The 22,050-nt window shown below is 41.3% G+C and overlaps 1 protein-coding gene across 11 annotated transcripts in view; it reads right to left on the reverse strand.

The window, feature by feature from the left end:
* BPTF (bromodomain PHD finger transcription factor) overlaps nucleotides 1-22,050 on the reverse strand; it is a 64,349-nt gene that overhangs the window by 1,988 nt on the left and 40,311 nt on the right. For 6 of the 11 annotated variants that reach the window (XM_081849471.1, XM_081849468.1, XM_081849465.1 and 3 more), the window contains 13 exons: nucleotides 21,192-21,353; nucleotides 19,099-19,250; nucleotides 17,964-18,087; nucleotides 16,961-17,181; nucleotides 15,365-15,596; nucleotides 14,211-15,154; nucleotides 13,169-13,251; nucleotides 12,003-12,228; nucleotides 10,150-10,505; nucleotides 4,802-4,975; nucleotides 3,657-3,849; nucleotides 3,007-3,091; nucleotides 516-702 (listed from right to left, as the gene is read on the reverse strand). In XM_081849471.1, coding sequence (XP_081705597.1) covers nucleotides 516-702; nucleotides 3,007-3,091; nucleotides 3,657-3,849; nucleotides 4,802-4,975; nucleotides 10,150-10,505; nucleotides 12,003-12,228; nucleotides 13,169-13,251; nucleotides 14,211-15,154; nucleotides 15,365-15,596; nucleotides 16,961-17,181; nucleotides 17,964-18,087; nucleotides 19,099-19,250; nucleotides 21,192-21,353 — 3,139 coding nt within the window. The remainder of the gene's footprint in view (nucleotides 1-515; nucleotides 703-3,006; nucleotides 3,092-3,656; nucleotides 3,850-4,801; nucleotides 4,976-10,149; nucleotides 10,506-12,002; nucleotides 12,229-13,168; nucleotides 13,252-14,210; nucleotides 15,155-15,364; nucleotides 15,597-16,960; nucleotides 17,182-17,963; nucleotides 18,088-19,098; nucleotides 19,251-21,191; nucleotides 21,354-22,050) is intronic. The other 5 variants (XM_081849464.1, XM_081849462.1, XM_081849469.1 and 2 more) reach the window with 5 other exon arrangements.

Consider the following 22,050-nt stretch of genomic DNA (forward strand, 5'->3'; position numbering starts at 1 on the left):
TACGATTAAGTCAACGTTGGGCCCTTAGATCTCCTTGGTTTATAACCGAAGAGTTCATCAGCAGGTACTTTGTTCTGCTGTATTTGTAAAATAAAATGAAAAATCTTTAGCACTTTCGACAGGAAACAAGTCCCACCGATTCCTGAGCACACACCCTGAGACTGACAGAACTTTGGGGGTACAATCTGCCTAGGTAGCCAAAAAGGGTTTTTGCCTGCCACTCCCAATATTCAAAGGTGCTATGCAAATTTTACACCCTCCTCATTATACCGTACACCGTTTCTGATTTAAACAAAACTGCTCTGCCATTTCACGAGGATTGCACAATTGGTTTGACAAAACCTTAAGCTAGTTGTGCACTCGTTCTACGTTCACTGCTGAAGGTTTACTTTCACAGCAAAATGTGCGGGGAGAACCAGACATTTAAAAAGTTGAGCATATAAATTGTTAGCAATAAACATGTATGCCATGCACACTTAATAGAAATGCGTGCTAAGGGGGAAATGGCTACTTACCTGCTTGCTTTGAATCCTTTTAGTTTCTGTACAAAGAATGATTCGAGAACCTCTGCACACTGATAAAAAGGGGAATCACTTGGATTGTAGTAACGACAGTTATCAAAAATTTTGGTCATGTCAGCCACAAACTCGGTCACCTTCTTGTAGTAACGTTTCAGTATTCTTTCTTCCATGGTGGAAAGGTCTTCAAAGTAAACAAAGGTGTTTTTTTAATTAAATTTAAAAAAAAGTCAGTTACCTAAAGAATTCATCTCATACACTGAAAACAAGTAAGAAAAGCAACACTTTATAACAGTTAGTAATAGGAAGGTGGAGTAGAGAACAGGATGGAGAAGGGGAGGGGAATGTATTATCATTAGCTACAAATATGCAGATTTTTAAGAAATCCATGAAGTCACTGTGGAGAATTTAATAAGCTCGTTGACATTCCTAATGGAGATCACTTGGTTTTTATACCCTTAATTTTCAGCTTTGGCTTTCCTCGTTTTTTTATCACTCAAAGCAATTAGTGCACATAAACATGCTTAATTTGCAGCTCATCTACTCCTGCTGACTGCTCCCTATTTCAATTAATAACCTTGGTTGACTGCTTCAATTAGTTGTCACTGAAATGCACATGCAATCACACAAAGAGCAGATTGTGATGAAGGACCCAGTTCTGTAACTGCCATAGTAACAACCGAGGACGAAATGAAAGCGGCGAAAAGGAGAAACCTTCTCGTCACAAGAAAATAGTGATAAATAATAGTCAGGAAATAGAAACATTTCTCAAATTCTACATGAACAGTATTTCCTCAACATACACTTTCTATCACAAACTATGCAAAGCTTTTTTATTATTATTAAAAACTTGCTCTAGTGGAAGTCTTTGCACAGGCTTCTGCTAGTGGGACTTGTTAGTTGAATCCTGCAGTTTGAGTAGGAAATCAGATTAAAATATGCTTATGTAGGACCAAATTTATTCCTAATTCAGAATATAGAATTAGCACATGAACTTTAACTTATTTAGGGCACAACCTGCCAGACATTAGAGCTAGGCCAAGCACAGATGTAGATTTATCTATGTAACTAAGACTGCTTTACTCTAAGTTAATGGTGCTGTCACACAGATGTCCTGCTAGTGGTCTTTCAATAAGCTTCTGGTTGGCCACCGTGAGACCATGTTGCTGGCCTTTGGCCAGACCCAGCACGACTCTTCTTTTGTTCTTAACGTCAGGATCTCTGTTTAAGGCACTGGGGACAGGTTATTTGAAAGACCATGTTCTCTCACACTGTCTGTCACCTTTGCTCTTCTACCTTCACAGACACCACTGACTGGGCCACAGAAAAGGGCCTGATTTGGTGGTGGCATCAAGGACGAGGACATCCCTTCCACTCAAAGTTTGGTCGGCTCCGTGTTTTATAGCAACTACTCCAGACATCCTCATTTTGTCAGGATTTTGGGTTATTCCAACTTTGTACCCTACACTTACAAACGGCTTTCATGTTGCACTGTTTTCTAATTCTTAGTTATGCTTTATTACAATCTCGTTGCAATTTGTGTGTGTGTGTGTGTGTGTGTGTGTGTGTGTGTGTGTTCAAACCATATGGCGAGCCACCATGGTGACCCTTGTAGTAGAAAAGTGGGATACAACTCTCTAACAATTTTTTAATTTGGTTTTTAAACAAATACAAACGCAATAACCATTAAACACTTATCCAGCAGTACATCGAAGGGTGCATGTTTTATCCATTGTCTCTAGACATGCACTTACACATTCAACACTCAAACATAATTACTTAATGTAACAACTCCACTGAGAATGTTGAAAGGCTGGTATAAGAAAGTCTTGATTTTGGTCATTAACATAGTTAAAGAAAGGGGTCCACATTTCCTGGAAGGTGTCTCTCTTTGTTGTGCCTTTAACTGCTCTCCTGTGTCTGGTGAGACACTCAGAAATTGCTATATCCCAGATGTTATTTTTACAAATCTCTTTAAGGAATCTAAATCAGGGGTCAGCAAACTTTTTCAGCAGGGGGCCGGTCCACTGTCCCTCAGACCTTGTGGGGGGCCAGACTATTTTTTTTGGGGGGGGGAGAGAATGAACGAATTCCTATGCCCCACAAATAACCCAGAGATGCATTTTAAATAAAAGCACACATTCTACTCATGTAAAAATACGCTGATTCCTGGACTGTCTGCGGGCCAGATTTAGAAGGCGATTGGGCTGGATCCGGCCCCCGGGCCTTAGTTTGCCTACCCATGATCTAAATAAATACATCATTTTGCTCCGTCGTAAACTACAGAGCCGTATGAAAATTTCTTTGGCTGCCATTTTTTGCAGTGACTAGGCAGTAAGTCCCACTGAATGCAATGGCACATACTTCCAAGTATACATGAACAAGACTGTTTCTTTGGATCTACCCTTCTGTGTGGTGAGCATATCCTGGATAACAGATCTGTCAATGAAATCAAATCTGTAATCAAATCACGTGGGAATACACTTACCCATCGGTTCTTTGATAACACCGTAATAATCTGGAGCATCATTGGGATCTACTGGTTCTAGGAATGGCCATGCCATCTTGTGAGCCTGTTAGGAAAAGGAGATATTCAGTTCAAAATTCACTTCATTCATTAATATGAACCCCATTTCAGCCCAAGTCTAGTGGGCTGGATCGACTGTTGGCTGTTCCACAAACAAATGGGCTCCTTCCATTCACTGATGCTACTCAGAACCAGCAGAGGCTCCAGCTAAAGAAGAAGGGGGAGGAGAGATTATCTTTGCTGATTCCCTTTATCCTACACTATCTCACATGCTGTTTCTGAGCAGCTTCTTGGAAGCAAAGGGAGATGCAAGAATCTGCAATAATTGTCTTCCCCTTCCTACAGTGGAGCATCACTAAGCAGAAACCAGGATCCAACTCTGTGTGTCTGAACTGCATGGCGTTGGGAAGGGATATATGAGGAGATATTTATAATTTTGGGCAATTGCTACCTACTAAGAGACCTGCTCTGACTTCAGAGGGAGTTTTATGTCCTCAAGAGTGCTTTTCAATTCCATGCATTTAATGTAATTCCATTGCCAAAAGATGTATTAGAACCGAATTTAAATATGCTGGGGGACTAAATTAAAATGAACCAAGTCTGGTCCTTACCTGTAATGACCGTAGCACTCTCTTCAGCCCCTCATAATCTTTATCAGTCAAGGGACTGAGTACTGTCATGGCATCTTCAGTTGACTGACATTGCGGACAGACATACTCATCAATGAGGTCTGCCTCACTTTGCAAAATACCAACACAACGCCCATGATACCAGTTCTGACACCGGTCACAGCCAATGTAAAATCTGCAAGATCCCAAAAAAACCAGTTAACCTTTTCATGAAAATATTCCACTGGTCAGAAATCTAAACCGAGTAAGAACTTTTGCCTCTCGAATTTGAAATGAAACATGCTATAAATGCTAATCAAGCTACATGTTTACTGAAATAATTGTAACAGCATTCAATTGTGAAGAAAAATTACCAAAAACCACCAGAATGCCTATATTACGCAAATCCAATTGAAAAAACACGTAAACATAATAGGCCGTATAGTAACAATTGCAAAGCTATTTACTCAAAACTACTTTTCAAAAATTAGATACAGCTTCTTACAATACCATTAAAAGAAGAAGTATCTAATTTCTGAAAAGTAGTTTCGAAGAAAAATTACCAGCATCAACAACATTTAATCTCAAGCAATTGAATTATCTACAGACCATAACAACTTGCAAAGCTGAAAGAAACAAAAGTGAAGCCAGAAATCATACATTCTGCATTTGCAAACAGAGGTGTTACCAAAAGTAATAGTTTGCCCAACTATTTTTTAATATATCTATATTCATTTAAAAATGGTAATTCAGAGTCCTGCAACACATTAAAGGGGTACTCATAACAGACTTAATACCACTCAGATACCTGTACCATATTCAGTTTAAACAAAGCATAACTTTAATTGCAGTAAGTTAGGAACTCCTACTAGCTATTGTATTTTGTAGGAAATGTGTTGTAACAAATCAGTAAAATTTGCCTGCTTTAGAATATTAACTTGTTTTATTAGAAATACTGCAAACCCCACTTTTCCTGAAAGTCAAATATTCATCATTTTGAGCAACATTTCATATATTTTTTTAAAAAGTCACATCACTAGATACAACATATGTGGAACAATATTTCTTTTTTGTTCAAGAAACACATTACCAAACTCAGAGCAGTTTGCTACCTATATATTAAATAAGAGGTTCTTGTCAGAACTCACTGTGACTCATCATAAGGTGTTCTGCAGATACAGTATAATTCCTCACTGCTGCCCTCTTGTGCCCGTTTACACTCATTACAGATGTACACATCCATTTTCTTAGCCTCCTTTTCTGTGATGCCAACACATTCTCCATGATACCAGTTAGTACAAAGATCACAGCCAATATAGAACCTAAAAGTATTTACAATGAAAATGACAATGTAATTGTCATTTCAAATGGCATGGCACTTGCTAACCTGATTCCCTGAAACGTTCTGATTTCATTTTCCTAACTACATCAACCTAGCCTTCCAAAGCTAACCTCTGAAACTAATGCGGTGGACATAGTTCTTTAGGGCCTGGTTCAATAAACAGTTGTATTTCTTAGAAAAACAGGTTGGTTGATATGCACTGAATTCTGAAATATGCGAATGTCTCAACTGTGAATGCACAAACACAAGGCCAAAGAAAAAGATAATCATTTTCAAAACTGTGCAGCTAAGAAGCCACTTAAATAGAGGCTAATTTTGTAAGATTTGAAAATGTCTATCTCCATTTTAAAAAACAAAGCACAGACACAACTGGAAGTTAACAGGTACACTAAAAAGAGCATGCATACCAGCCATGTGTAAAATACATATTGGTATAACATGACATGAAGGAAAATGGGACAAGTGGATGTAAGTTTTAAAATTTCTAAGAAACAGCCTGAAATCGGTGGAACTTGACTCTTTAAAACTGAAAGGCTATTCCTTCAATAATGTAAATTCTCAAGACAACACTGTGTGACAGATCAAGTATGGTATGGTTAAGGCATGAAGTAAAAAAAACACCACACAATTCTGCAAGTATCTCTTTCACACTGGCAATTTTGCAAGTCGATATCATTTGACTGCATCTAAACTCAAATGCGACTACCAAAGTTATGGAGGAAAAAGAGCCACGTCTGTGGCATACCGTGTCAAACCACAGTCTGACGCTCCAATTCTTTCCCATTCGTCCTGGTTGGGGGCAAACCATATATCCAAAACTAGGTTGGAGGGGTGGAGAGGTACTGTGTGCCCCGAAACAAGAAGGGAGGGAAGGGAGGAAAATGCAGCCAGTACGGGAAGAAGGAGCATGTTGATTCTTAAGGGCGATTCTAAGCTCGTTCATGTGCCACCAAAGCTGGTTTGGTGTTACATCTTGAATGAGCTTCTATCTCGAAGCTAATTTGAGTACGCCTTCAGGGCGCCCTCTCCTTGTGCACCATGTTAACATTTTATTAACGTTATGGGCTGAATTCCTGCAGACTGATCGGCTCCAACACAAAACATTGCTGCACAGCAATGCTTAGTATATATTCTGTTCCCTATCCCCAGCTCATAAAAAGGTTACCCCCCCCCCCAAAAAAAATAGCTTGGAATTTATTTACTACGGCTTCAATGCTCTCTTTGTAGCATTGTTGAGGAACTTCTTAATAATAATAATAATAATAATAATAATAATAATAATAATAATTTTTTATTTATACCCCACCCTCCCCAGTCGAAGCCGGGCCCAGAGTGGCTAACAACAGTAAAATAATACAGCATTCTAAAATCAATTCATTATAAAATCAGTTCAAATCAAATTGATGGCAACCACTGGGCTAGAGTTCTGTGAAGAATTACCAAAGGAGGGAGTCAGGCTGTGCCTTGGCCAAAGGCCTGGTGGAACAGCTCTGCCTTGCAGGCCCTGCGGAAAGATGTCAAGTCCCGCAGGGCCCTAGTCTCTTGTGACAGAGCGTTCCACCAGATCAGAGCCACAGCCGAAAAAACCCTGGCTCTGGTTGAGGCCAGCCTAACCTCCCCGTGGTCCAGGACCTCCAAGATGTTTTTGTTTGAAGACTGTAAGGTCCTCCGTGGGACATACCAGGAGAGGCAGTCCTGTAGGTACAAGGGTCCTAGGCTGTATAGGGCTTTAAAGGTTAAAACCAGCACCTTAAACCTGATCCTGTACTCCACCGGGAGCCAGTGCAGCTGGTATAGTACTGGGTGAATGTGATCCCGCGAGGACCCTGTAAGGAGTCTTGCCGCAGCATTCTGCACCCGCTGGAGTTTCTGGGTCAGTCTCAAGGGCAGCCCCACGTAGAGTGAGTTACAATAATCCAGTAATTTTTAAAGCGATATCTCAGTTCACCACCTTTACTCCTGGCTTGCCTTCCACTGCTGCCACAACAGAACATCTACTGAGCCTAAAGAAACAGTTTTGCTACAGGATGGCCAGGCATACACATCACAAGGACTGCTAATACCAATACACTATGGCTTGGATCCAGGCAGCATGAGTGGAACTCTGTTCACACAGTGGGGCTTCTCTACCTTCTCCTCCTCTGAGCACCCCCCCCACTCAATTCTGGATAAGTCCCCTCCCCATCAGGAGCAGCAGAGAGGCAGCAGTAGAAAGAATGCCCCATCACGAGAGCAGAATTCTGCTCACCCTGCTCTGTATGCAAGCCTATGGCTCCTGGTAGATTTGCTTCTCTTACGTTCTGTCAACCTCTGAGAAGACTGAGAACGTTAAGGCTATGGGCTTGAACTGCAAGAAGCCTCATCCCTACGCTTAGCATAATTCTAGCATAAAAACCTATACAGAATGTGGTATGAATCGTCAGCTCTCTTCCATGCAATCACTGAAACTTAATTTTTAAAAAAATTAATCCAAAGTAACAAAATGGCTTGACTAAAATTTTAATAACCTGCAATTCGTATATACCAATGCCGCTGTTCCATTTGTGCAGAAGGATTCTGCTTGAGCAACAAGACGCACCACTTCTCTCCCCTGGTGTCCCCTGCACACTCCCAAAACCTGTTCCATAAGGTTGGGAGGTGGCCTCTGGAGCAGGTTTTTGGGGCACGAGGAAAGAGAAGAGAAAGGGAAGTCACACTGCACGAGGAACTCTGTTCACGCAGTGCTGGATCCAACCCTAGCTGATCTACTCACAAACGGAATAAGTTCAGAGTTGGAGTAGAGAATGAAACACCCTTCTAATTGTTTTGAACTGTAAGGGAGAAACTACCTTATTTGTAGAAATGCATTAAAAATGCTGGCCCCATAAATTAAAATCTGAGATCTACTCCTAAGACAAGCCCCATTAGAAATAGTGTCAGATACAAAGGATCCGAGTTTGGTGGATCATGCTCAGTCTTAACAAAACAAATGCTTTTTCACACACATGGTGGAATTAATTTCAAATATGCCACCTCAGCCACATGGTTTCACTTTGCTGCATTTTACAATACTGTACTTTTCCGTCTATAAGACACCCCCATGTATAAGAACCCCCTATTTTGGGGGACTCAATTTTAAGAAAATGAGGGGAGATGGCCCAAAGTTGTTGAGCTTCTCCCCCCCCCACAGCTGCACACAGGAAACACCCCCTAGATTGTTTTCCGCGCGCAGCGACATTGGGGGAAGTTGCGCGCACGCCGCTTCTCTCCCCCATGCCACTATCCGTATATTGGACAACTCCAGTTTTTTGACACAATTTTTGAGTCAAAAAACCTCATCTAATACATGGAAAAATACAGTAATAAGTTCTAATAAAGAAACATTAGGCTGCATCATGTTGTTGTGCCACTGCCAGCAGTTCTAACTAAACTGATTTGTGAAGCTGTTAACTCTTAAATCACAGTAAATGGCTCATTTGCTCATTCTGCTATAAAGCACCTGCAATCATTTAATTCCTTTTGCTCACTGTAGTCCAGAGGAAGAAAAGAAAAAAACAATATGGCTGAAATTCCAGCCTATGTTAAAATGCAGTACTGCACAAGGGCTTGTTTTTATTTGTGTCCCTCTGCTCAGAGAAGGCTCTTTGCTCCAGCAGATCTTTCGATGAACTAAAGCGGGAGAAGTGATTTTTAAATTAATCTCTGCAAATCTCCCCTTTCTTTTGCAGCCCCTGGTACTACTTCCCACATTGTTCTGGAGGGTTCCTCTGCAGTATTTTGGGGACAGGGCGGGGAGGCAGCATTCAGGCAGCAGAGGGAAGGAGAAATCAGCAAGACACTCTGTACCCTAAGTTCAAGGAACCGTCTGCTGGACTGAAGAGCCTTTCTTGTGAGCAGAGGGACACAACTGGATAAAACGGAACAAGACTCTACCTTAATATGATGATCATTCATAAAGCTTTGCTCTAAAGATGGGAACAAGAAATGTCAGACTGGGGACTTGTGACTCCCACAAATTTAGCACAGCTCCAGCAGCTTAGTAAAAACTCTGAAGTTGGCTTGGCAATGAATACCAGAGATTGGAGAAGGACAAGACACAGAAATGAATGCTTCACTTTGGTAGCATAACCAGAGATGAATTGCCGATTTTGATCTATTTAGTAAAAGTGAATTCTGTGAACAGAGCACAGTTTCACTAAAAGGACCTTTTAGGAGTTATACTGGTTCTCAAACTCTAATGAGCTACAAGTCAAAGCTATTTCTGTCCATCCCACCCTAATGTTTTCTCCATTACAGTCGTACCTTGGTTCTCAAAGGTAATCTGTTCCGGAAGTCTGTTTGACTTCTGAAACGTTCGAAAACCAAGGCGTGGCTTCCGATTGGCTGCAGGAGCTTCCTGCACTCAAACAGAAGCTGCGTCGGACGTTCGGCTTCCAAAAAACTTTCGAAAACCGGAACATTTACTTCCGGGTTTTCGGCATTTGGGAGCCAAAATTTACGAGTACCAAGGGTTTGAGAACCAAGGTACGACTGTACTTGTAGAACTCTCCCTTTCCTTGTTTAGTATTATTATTAATAATAGTATTATTATTAATTTGAACATTATTTATATAGAACTGCAGTTTCCATTTTGTTAAATGCCTTCAGCTTCTAAAATACCAAATCTTAAAAGTCTAAAAAAAGGTATTAAATAATCGAAGAAGAAATAAACGCTTAAAAAAATGTACTGCAGCACAGTAACTTGGGCTCTATGTAAACTACAGAAGAAATGCCTCTCCCCTGTGCAGAAATACAATCCAGAAATCTCTTTGGGGGATGTCCAGAGCCTGTTGAAGAGAAGAAGACTGGCCTATAATCCCTTTCTTCCAAAGCAGAGGCATAAAGACAAAGGAAAGAATAAAAGCAAAATAAAGGATGTGCAATGTGAGACATCATATAATGGAAACATGCAAATAGATAAAATATGAATCACAAAAACTAATAGACTGGTATTTAGAAATACAATCCTGAGTGCTTATATCTTCAGTACCTTCCCAGTGACCGTATAGACAACTGATATATACATATATATATATATACCTTTCAACCCCATTTCTGGTAATCTCCCACAACTACTAACTAAATGCTAAAACTAAACTAAGTATAACACAAACACCTTTAAGATCCACTACTCACTTAGATTCATCATAAGGCGTCTTGCAGATGCAGTAAAGCTTGGTGTCCTTCTTGGATTCCTTTGAGGTAGTAGATATCATTTTCTTTTTCTTCGATTTAGAAGACGAGGACTCTTTCTCTTCCTCTCGTTTTCTCTTATGGGATGAAACGGGTGTCGTGACCGTGGTTGTCGATGCAACATTGGTACTGTGTGGTGGTGGTGGAGGAGGTGGTGGTGGTGGTGGTGGTGGTGGAGGTGGAGGAGGAGGAGGTGGTGGTGGAGGTACTGCTGCTGCTGCAGCGGCAGCAGCAGCGGCAGCTGCCTGTGCCTTTTCTTTCTCTCTCTTAATTTTTGCCAGGTCTTTCTTTAGCTCTTCCTAAGTGAAATTAAAAGCAAAGAAACAGCAAACATGGACAGTTAATTACAAGGTCAATCTAGATATACGCCATTAAACACATGGAGCTAGTCACTCCTGCTGTGTATGCAAGTTTTTTGCATAGCTGTCAACTTTCAGATTTGAAAATAAGGGACCAGCAGCCTCGAAAATAAGGGATCAGAAGCCTCACCTGTCCTGGGGACAGTCTATGGGATATCTAACAATCCGGGATAGCAGCAGGAAACGGTGCTGGAATAAGGGAATTTCCCACAAAAAGGGGAAGGTTGACAGCCATGGTTTTTTGTATGGGTGGTGAAGATTTCGCACAGGGGTTCTGGTCCTGGCCCCCATGAGCGTTGGTGGAGCACATATAAGCGTTCTCCACCCCCTTCTGCCTTCTTCCAGGTCCAAAAAGACCTGCGCATCAATTGGATGCGCCTAAAATAGTCGCCACCTGTACTATGATGCTGTGAGTTGCCCTGTGTAGAATTTATTGGACCACAGCATTTGTGGACTTGTGCATTTCCATAATGTTGTTTAATGGGTGTTTATACTCTGTAAACGGCTTAGAAGTCTGTTCTGGCATTAAGAGGTAAATTAATTAATGATTAGGGGGATGCCAAAGCTCTGTCAAGAAATCCGAAATCAGTTTGCTACCAATGAAGAGAACAAGGCACACAGGAAATGTAAATTGTAAGAAATAAGCAGAATCTAGTTTTATGAGATGCAAACCAACAGGAAAACATTTATATGGAATTAGCTTAATGTAGTATCCGTGCCTAATTTATCAATACACTAACATTTCCTTAAAAATAAATAGCTCCTCATAGGCATATTCATGTGTATAACTTTTTATCAACTTAGCCTTTGTTTTGGAGACCTACGGAAGCAAATCTCACCAAAACCCAACGGAAAGGTTTAAGACTATGATGAGCTATACCTAGAAATGTGAATGATTAGCCCTTTGCTGATTGCTATCGCTAATCTTCAGTAAACATACAAATTTATTTTTGCTATAACTACTAAAAAAGTGAGAAAACACCCATATGATGTGATTTTAAGAATCTGACTTGGGGACTAATAAGCAGTTCTACGAGACAAAAATTATAAATGTATGCGAAACTTAATCCAAGATGACCAAAGGAGTCACAAATTACTCTGCAAGTAGGTGGAACATTTACCTTTACCTAAATTTCGTTGTGTTTTGCGGTAAGACAGCATGGAATTCCCACAGTGCTAAATCTGTCTGGAACGGACCAATTAAGATTTCAACTAACAGGGGTTCTGGATCATCAGTCAAGAGTGAAGGCCAAGGGAATATAATGGGAGAGAAAGTGCTACAATGTGGCGAAATGCACTGAGACAGGATGCAATTAAGTTAAAATGCATATATTGAGTGGGAATATCCACGAGTACAAAAAGTCTAGCTCTGAACTTTCTCTTACATAGTCAAATAAATAAGCCCAACAATTCATTAAGGAGAAAAATTCATTTTACCTGCACTTCAATTTGTAAGTCTTTGTCCAGAAGTGCCCTTTTCTTTAGTATTTCAGCTTTAAGTTGTTCCTTATGTTTGAAGAGTAGAGCCGAGAGTTTAGTTGCATTCTGTTTACTGCGCTTTTGTTCCACACTTTCTTCTCGCTTTCGTTTCTTAGCAGCCTGTTTTTCTTCTTTATCTATCTTATCCAGAATATACTTCATAACTTGGTTGCACACTATCATTCTGGAGAAGAAATAGAAAAAATACTATTATGAAGAGACTAATAAGGGGGCGAGGGAGGACCACAAAGATTGCATTTGGTAATCAAATACAAATAAGATTTTTTTTTATTTTTAAGATAATGGCTAAAGCTGAAGAGCATTTTTAGGGAGATAAAAAAATATCAATCAGAAACCAAATCTTTTTATGGTACCAGAGCCTCTAGATTAGATGTTAGTACACATTATGTGAAGCTACAAGGCGTACAAACAGGCTCCCCAACTCTCTAAATAATATTCTGTATTCACATCTTCTCTTCCTTTTCCACCATTCAAATTTCGTAGAATAGTAAAAATACCAGCAGACATGGGACAATGTCAGGTCATATTGTAAACATGCAGAAAAAACATGGAGCGGTTTATGTAAAGGGATGCTTACAAAAACATACTGTTATCCAATTTTGTAGCATTGTGCATTTTGTGGTTTCTGTGTAGGATCAGAGGTTGGAAGAAGTTACTTAAAAGAGATCACAATATTGAGTAGCATGGTCGCAGCAGGAGATAGAGACCCCCTGGCTTCTTCTCTGCCTCTTGTCCCCCCCCCCTCCAGTCTCCAATTCTGGACTGCTCTCCCAAGACTCTTCCTGCTCACTAAACCCTGTCACCTCTTCACCTTCCAACACCTTCTCCCCCCAGTCTGCTCCCTTTTCTTCCTCTGACCACTCATTGTCACCCCACCACCAATCCCCTGGCTCCAGATCTTCTCCCTTGCGGGTTCCCCGGCTGTTGACTCCCGCCACTTCTCTGCACCCAGCCAGTTCATGACACAATGGCGCAAACAAACATGAGCAATCATTTCTATGAGTAAGTTGGTAGTAAACGTTTGAATGAGCACATATTCTTCTACACCGGAAAATACTGAAAGGCACCATACGCCTTGCTTAATGTCTGTCCATCTGCCTTACCGCTGATTCTCTTCCCGTTCAGCAGGGGTCAACGTCTTTTTCTGTTTTAGGTGCTCGATCACAGCGTTGTGCTTCATTACCACCTTCAAGAAAGGGGGGGAGGGGAAATAAAAACCTTTGATGGCAAAAAGCGACAAAATGAAACACACTTTTAAAGCTGCAGGTAATTTTAAACCTGAGTGTCACAGAGATTAAACCCATGGCCAGTAAAGTAAAAGCGACCTTGATTTGCTCAGCAGTTGCCTGTGCAATTCTGGTGAAGGGAAATTTGAGCCCCTGACTCCTTCTAAAGCTGAGGAAGAAGCAGATCAGGAGGGGTGGGGTGGGGTGGGATATTAGCTGCAGAGGAAGATTTGATGGAGAAGTACGTGAGCTAAGAGTGAAGCATTCTCCGAGTTTCAATTAAAGAGGACTACAAAATGCTTTTGAAGGTCTCCTTCAATTTTGTACAGAAGCCTTTAAAGTATTTTAGATGTATGGCACTATAGCGGGGATAGCCAACATGTTGCCCTCCAGATGTTGTTGGACGCCAGCTTCCATCAGCACCAGGCAGAATGACCAATGGTGAAGGATGATGGGAGTTGAAGTTTAACAAGTGGGAGGACGGGGATGTTACCTACTCTAAAACTATAGTATGGCAACAGAATTGACTGTGAATGAATTTTCTTCCCCCGATCCATCACTAGTAGTTTACAACACTAGGCTGCTATCATGCCAAGTCTTCTCTTCTACAGAAAAAATGTAGTGCGGAAATAGCGTGGAAGACTGAGCAATCAGATCAAAGTCTCTTCTCCCCTGAACTGAAGATGCCCTGGCAGCAAACTCTGATGTAGTAAATCATGACCCAGATGCCACCAAGTACTTAAAAAAAAAACCCAATATTAGATACATAACATCTGTTACACTTACAAAAAGGGACATGCAATATAGTTTAATAAGGAAAGACCCCTAAGATTTAAACCAAATGCACAGGCCAAAGGATTCACATGCATATAGCTTGACGGCCAAGAACAGGAGTGATAATGTCTTTGGATAAGTGTACCTGTTTCTGGATAATGTCACTCTGGTTGGAAGCCTGGAGGGAGTGCTCACGTTTAATTTCAATATGCTGCTGTTTTTTCTTCTGCTGCTGCTCTCTGAGCTGCTGAACCCTTTGCAGTTGCTCTTGAACGCTGGCTGCTTGAACAGTTACCACGTTCTGGATCTGATGAGCTTGCACCGGGCCGGCTTGCTGAATCTGAATGGGCAACTGAAGTTTAATTTGCTGAGGCAGACCACCTTGCTGGGCCTGTATCTGAGCCACAACATGGGACTGGAGCTGAGAGAACATCTGGACTTGCTGCTGAAGCTGCGGGACTGTGATCACCTTAGTCTGCGGTGGCTGGATTTGCAGCTGAGGATGTGGAGATTGCACGGTAACTTGATTTACGTTTGGCGTGGGGGGCAGAGTTGGAACTGAAGTTGGAACCTGGGGCTGCGAAGTCTGGATTTGGATCGAAGGATGCGGCTGCATGGGGACGTGCTGTGGCGCTGGAGTCTGGACCTGAGCTGGCTGAATCATCTGAACTTTGGGCGGGGTCTGTGGATGTACCCCTGACTGGGCCTGGCTTTGAACTTGAGCTAAAGGCTGCCCTTGCGGAAGGCTCTGGGGTGGAGTCTGAGCAGCGGCTGGAGTTACGGTTGGTTGCGATACTGGAGGCTGTGCTTCGGAGATGACTGGGCATGGAAGTGAAGCTGGAGGCTGAGCTTCGGTGGCGGCCTGGGCTTCAGCCCGAGGCGGAGATTGAGTAGGCTGCGTCTGAGCTGGAGGCTGAGGCTGAATATTCTGGGGTTGCCCCTGAGACTGGCCTTGGAGCTGACTCTGAGGCAGCTGGGGTTCAGGAGGAGGAGGAGGAGGAGGAGGAGGAGGAGGAGGAGGAGGAGGAAGCTCTGGCGCTGGCTGTGTTTGGGTCTGTGCTTGAGAAGTTTGCTTCTGTTCTCCTGCAGCTGGGAAGATAAAAAGCAGGACTTACCTTCAGAGCCATACTAACAACAATCTGAGGAGCAGCTTTCCTTCTCTAAGAAGCCACCACAAGGCTTCAGCATTTCTAAGCCCGAAAAGCATTCCCTAAGAAAAACTACTTTTCTTTCAAAGCTGAAATGCATTTGTTTCCATTTAATATATATATACATATATATTTTAAAAAACAACCCTACCTGGTGTTGAGGTGGAAACTGTAGTTGTAGTAGTACTAGCTGCAGTAGCTGCTGCTGCTGCTGGTGGAAGTGGGGTGAAAAGAAACCGCTGGATTGTACCATTTGGCATAGCTGCTTGCATTAGTTGTTGTCCTGGTCCTGGTATTACCGTGACACCCTGCGGGATCAACTGCAACTGCCCAGTGGTTTGACCTTGCCCTTGAATCACCACAGTCAAACCTTGACTGCCACCCTAAAAGTGGGGGAAATGTAAAAGTCAATACCCACAAAAGATCCCAATGGAGTATATCAAGGGCTTGCACTGTGTAATGAACTTTCCAGCTGGAATGGTTGGTGACACCCAATGTTGGTGCGTCCCCTTCTCTTCCCTGCAATCACCCACCCACAATTTACTCCCGGAGGCCCCCCAACCTTTCAGAGAAAATCTTGATCGAATACACAGGAGCTGCAGGGAGGAGAGAGGATCCCTTCCACCGCTAGTGGATAAGATTTCACCCACAAGCTCTGGCATTTGGTTATTTAAAAGAGCAGTCTTTTCTGAAAAATAATTTACCACACCTGTAAGTTGTTGCAAATAAGGGGGGGGGGGAATTGAAAAGTTTTTCAACAACAAAGCTTACTGGGAAATGATATATATTGAATTGAAAAAGATGTTTAAAATAACATTTGTTTTAAAACAAACAAACAACAACAAAAAACAGCAGCCTTTCTTTTGGGAATTATAGGGGTAGAACTACCAAAACAGTATAGAAATTTATTCATATATGCGACTACAGCGGCAATGATGTTATTTGCTCCAAAATGGAAAGAAGAAGGCCCGACGAAAGAAGAATGGATACAAAAACTTATGGATTATGCAGAGATGGTGAAATTTACTAGAAAAATAAGAAATCAAGATAACAAACTTTTTATAAATGGATGGGAATGGTTTATTGAATATGTAGAAATAATTTGTAATCAGAGAAAGACACTGGCAGCATTATTGTAATAACCTGCAGTTTCATAAGAGTAAATAATTTAAGTAGATGAATAAAAGAATAAGTTAAGTTAATTTAGAATATGCAGGAAATGATAAAAATAAATTTAAGGAACCACAGAAAGAGGTGGAAGGAAGCAAAGTTTTGAAATGTTTTTTATGCGTGTGTGTGTGTGTGTGTGTGTGAGAGAGAGAGAGAGAGAGAGAGAGAGTGTGTGTGTGTGTGTGTGTGTGTGAGTGAGAGAGAGAGAGAGAGAGAGAGATTTTCATATACATTTCAATAGTTTTACAGTCATTTTAACATTTCAAAATTAGACTTCCTCCTCTTTCTGAGTTTTGAAATGTTAAAATGACTGTAAAACTGGAAATCATTAAAAAAACAAAAAAGAAAGAAAGAAAGTTTTCAACAATAATGCAACAGAAACTAAACATATCATTTGAGAGCAACCCATTTACCTCACGTGGTAGAGGAACCTTAGCTTATGATGAATCTTTTCCAAACTTCTTACAAAAATGTAGTAGATGCAGTTATTAACTCAGAAGATGCCTGCTTTAAATTGACATTGCACGTGCATGGAAAGGCAAATCATCACCATACAACAAACATCACAAAAGCTTACCTGTCCTTGTGTGAGCTGTGTGAGCTGCGCCATTGTAAGTTTCACCTGACCCTGTTGAGGACGAGGTGGGTGTGGTGACGCAGCTTGCGGCTGCATGTGCTGCAAAGGGGCTCCTGGAGTTGTCACTACCTTTGGATTTGCAGAAACGGTGGTAGCGCTAGACACTGCTGTGGAAACAGGCTGACCTCTGATTATCTGGGTCACTACTTGCTGGGTCTGGCCTGCATGGACATATCATTTGTATTATTAAGAAGCTGTTCCCAACACAAGAAGCCTCTGCGAAAAAGAATTCCAAGGCTGCTTCTCCCTCCCATCTACCAAGTTCCATTGACCAGTAAAATCACTGGGTCCATTGACCAGTCGTGTGCCTCCATGTCTCTTCAAAGCCATGAAAAAAAATGCAGCCTAGTATTACCTTTTCCTCATTCTGCAGCTTAGTTATAATATATGCCAACGTGGCTGAGCTTTGGTCCTCTGGATGTTGCTGGGCTTCAATTTCCAACAGCATAGCCAATGGCCAGGGATAATAGGAGTTGTAGCCCAACTGTATCTGAAGGGCCGAAGCTTAGCCACTCTTGATAGAAGCCAGGAAGTACAGGAACACGTAACTAGTTATGGAAGTCCAAGATGGGTTTGGACTCGTGTTTCTGAAAAAGAAGTCTTCAGTGCAGTCTGCAGTGGATCTCAGCTTTTCTAACCACAAAAAAGAAGGCAAAGATTCCTATTGTCTAGCAGAAGCACCTTGTCTGAACCTAAGAGCAATCTGAATACCAGCCAGAGTATTTATCGTATTTATGATTCAGAAACAAAAATAAGTAGCAAAAGGCATAGTGCTTTCTTTTTAGTATTATTCAGCTGACTGGCCCGAAATGTTTAAGTTTTATCGGTAATTTAAAGCAAAAACCCTGAATTAGTGTTGATGATACTTCTTTTTCTTTTTTTAAATGAATAAAAAAGTCATGGATTTCACATACTGGAGGTTTAAAAATCAAAATTAACCTACTAGTTGGAAGAATACCTTGCTGTACCACGACAGGTGTCCGAATGATGGTCTTTCCTAATGCTGATTGCTGAAGTGGTGTCCTTATGACTGTCATCCCAGGCCGGAGAGGTGTCCCAGCCATTACCTACACAAGTTACAAAGGAAAACAGTCAACTTTTTCTTGAACTAAGGGTAAAGGCAGAAAAGGCAAAACTTATTTCTATACATATTGTGACTCATATATGGAAAACAAAACAAAACACTTTTAAGAAACCATTTTTTAAAAACTGTTGATCAGGTAAGCAAAAAGTTGAAAAAAGCAAAACATCCCCCAAAGTTAAATATAAAATGTAACAATATATAACAATATAACGTGAAATTTTTACTTTGGGTTTTTTCCCCCCTAAGCTTTTTATTTGTCCAAAACACTTTTCAAAAGCCTTTTTAAGGCTCAAACTGCATTACTTTTTCTCTGGTTAATCCACCGTTCTTCAAACATCTCCATTCATATTTCTTTTCATGAAGTTTTATTTATGTAGTGCAACCCAAACATTTGCAACAATAATAAAACTCCAGCGCTATGAAAAATGAAATCACGTATGTATTAAGAAAAAACTGGAAGAAACGACAGACTGACCGAGAGAAACACGCAAGAGGACCCATAAAAGAAAAAATCCCTTGAGGCATTCTTCAAACATGGGTAGCAAGGAGACCTGAACCGGCCCAGAAGCCAGCTGATTTAAAGCAAGTCCCCATGGTAAAGATCTACTGAGAGATAAGTGACAAAAGTAGACAATGTTCTAGTTCGTGCATAATGCTCAGCCAGGCCATGACTTAGCAGAAACATGCAGGTTCCTACAGCAACCGTGGCTTAGCCCCAGGTAGTGCTGGAGGAGAAGAAAAGTGCAGTGGATGCAAGCTTTGGTCCAGGATGCTGGCTTGGTGTTATGCACAAACTGCGCCAATGAGTGTCTCTTAAGAAAACCAACAATTGTATGAAATCCTAGGTTTAGATTTCAGATTTTTAGGTCCGAGTTCTGGCACTGTAAATAGTTTCTAGATTAAACGCCATCTCAAATGGAGTCCAAGAGCAACCTTATTACAAAACTACAAGATCATTAATCTTAAACAACAACAACAACAACAACAATCTTACTTGTGAAGCACTCGTTGTACACACCGTCCCTGTGTTATTTGGCCTAATAGTTACAGTTGCTGTCCTCGGCTGGAATGAAGTAAATGTTTGTTGGTTTGATCCAGTAGTTGATGGAATGATACCCAACACTTTCTGCTGCACTTGAACTACACCTATTTGGGAAAAGTATTCATCAATTTAAAAACATTACTAAGTAAAAGATTAACACCCTCTTGTTTTAGGTGATGTGACTCACCCTGCAGAATATTTATACAGGTCTCTAAAGAATGAACCCACATTCAGGAGGGTTTGTACTGGTGTGCAGTAGGGAGAATTGACACATGTTCACTTAAATAAGAACCACATTATGCCTCAAACTTGTACACTGCTAAAGAAAATAAGCAATATTAGTCGCTGAGAATAGTTCTAAAATTTGAAAGTTTACAAGGGAGTTAAAGCAGAAGAGCAGGTCTTAGTTTGGGTTTAAAAATGATTTAACAGACACATCTTGTAGAAAACCTGCGAGCATAATGACAGTTCCTTCTTCAACTGAGAAATCGGGAACGGCACGAAGGATCACACCTATCAATTCTAATCTGGCACAGACATCTTTCGATCTTGCCTAGAGAAATGGTATTTTGGCAACCAGTATTTTGGCCAACCAGATTCCTTGCTAAATGTATTCCTTTATCATGGTTAAGACAGAAGAAAGAATTCACTCGTTGGAGGGGAAAGGCAGTGCATGATCCCATGGTTCTCTCTTAATCGTTTAACTACCATAAAGAAAGTCTACATGTTACATCTGTATCTCTCCAGATAGCAAAGACAAAACTCAAACGCATAGGTAAGTCTTTAATTGGTTTCTGAAACTGTAGAAGAGGGGGGAAACTGAGCTCCCTTGGGGAGAGAATGCTACAAAGGGAGCCTCAATGCAAAGAAAATCCTGTATCTCCTATATCATGTGACCGACCCACATATTCCAGCTAATGGGACCACTAGCAGGGCCTCCCCTGCAGATATGAAAGCACAAGGCATTACTTGTACAAAGGGCATTCCTGTAAGTAATTGGGCCTAAAGCCTTTTAGGGCTTTGTACACCAGTAGAACCACTTGAATTGAGCCCACTAGCACACAGGTATAGTGTAGTATCTGGTTGGATTGGCCACTGAAGCTACCTCTGCTCTGAGTGTTATCTTAGAAATGAGAAGAACCCGTTCCTTCAGGGTGCTATATCACCCAGAACTGTCTTGTCTTCCAAATTCCTGAACCTGGGAACCAACTTCCCATAGCATCTCCATCTTATCAGGATTCAGTTGGTCAGCCCGCATTCAGCCAATCATGTCTCCAGGTACTGGTCCAGCACTTTCACAGCTTCTCCCAATTCAGATGGATTTTTTTTGGGGGGGGGGGGGAGAAAGAGCAAGCAAATGAGCCTGCTGGGTGTCAACTGCGTATTTGGCACATGGTGCTCCAAATCCCCAGCTAACACCTCTGTTCAGTTTCGTACTGGTATTAACTAGCATGCCGTCAAAGTTAGTCCTGAAAGTAGGCGTGGAACTGCTGCAACACAGTGTACTCAACTAGCAAAGCCTTTCCATGGTCAACGGCAATAAAAGTAAAAGCCTGGGAACTCTCTAATATAACCATTTCCCAACATACTGAAAGGCATATGCAGCCCTTCTATTAAGCTTGAGAGTAGTTTTTTTTCCACTAAAGTCTTCAAAAGCTGATAATGTGGAACATTATGTAGGTCAGCAAAGGGATATCAAAGATAGATCATTTCAAGCAGGAACAAATTCCCACTGGAGAAACTTTAAAAAGCTAGAAATGTGACCACTCAATTTTCCTAGGAAAATATGCCTTTGGAACCTTCTTGCATTACATACCAGACAGGCACCGTCTCTATTGTCTTTTTGGCCCCTGCTGAAGACCTCCTTTTTCTAAAAAGTCTTTTAAGCGGGTATTTATTTATTTATTTTTAATTCCAGTTTGCATTTGCATGCATGTTTTGATGTTTTCATTGTTGAAATCGCTTTGTGATGCTTTATGAAAAAGCGATTCATAAATGGAATGAGCAAGAAAGAAAGAGTTCAAACTGCAACGGCGTTCTCCTACCTCCTTGAGTGGCTGGGACGTTAACAGCAACTATCTTGCTATTTGCTGGTAGAGGCAGCTTTGTTATCACTTTGCCTGCCATAGTCACTGGGCTGCTTGCAATCTGGAAAGTCTGACCACTGCTGGAAATAGTTGTTGCCGATGTAGCAGTTGTGCTTGTGGCTAACAAAACAGGAATGGCGGTCAGTTTTTGTTTTCTTGAGACAGGCCACTAGCAGCAAGTATCATCGCAGCATTGTAGAAACCTATGGCATGGTTGCCTTTAAAATGCTGTGTGCTCTAAATAATGTCTCTTCGACAAGGAAAGGTCTTAAAAGCTGGCACTTTCTTATGAAGATTATAAAATCTTGATTGGTTGCAACAGTGGATAAAGAAATGCTTTTTTAAAAAAACAAGCCCCATCTTTACAGTACTTCAGTTCGTCCAGTGAAAATTTTCAGGACAGATGAAACAGAAGGGCTGCTTCATGCAACTCAATTCATTACCACAAGGAATGGTGACATCCTTACATGAATTAAATCTATAAACTGCTGCTAGCCATGACAGCTATTTCAAACCTTTATGACAGAGGCAACATACCTTTTTGAGTATCAAAATATAGGGGTAAGCTTTCCCCATCACCACCATGCATTGCTTTGAGCTTCCCTGTGAAACGTGACTGTTCTCTTGAGGAGACAGGAGTACTAGGCTCGATGAATGAGCCTTGGCCTAAACCAGTTTATGCCCTTATAAAGCAGTTGAGGCACACCCCATACCCCATGTTGACAAATGTGTTAACCCACAACTACAGCTTTTAACAGAAAAAAAGTCTTTCTTCCCCGTTCAAGGATGTAGCTGAAGAGAGCATCGATTAGGTTTT

Source organism: Podarcis erhardii (assembly GCF_964252035.2).
Source record: "Podarcis erhardii genome assembly, chromosome: 2".
In the NCBI taxonomy this organism is placed as follows: Eukaryota; Metazoa; Chordata; class Lepidosauria; order Squamata; family Lacertidae; genus Podarcis; species Podarcis erhardii.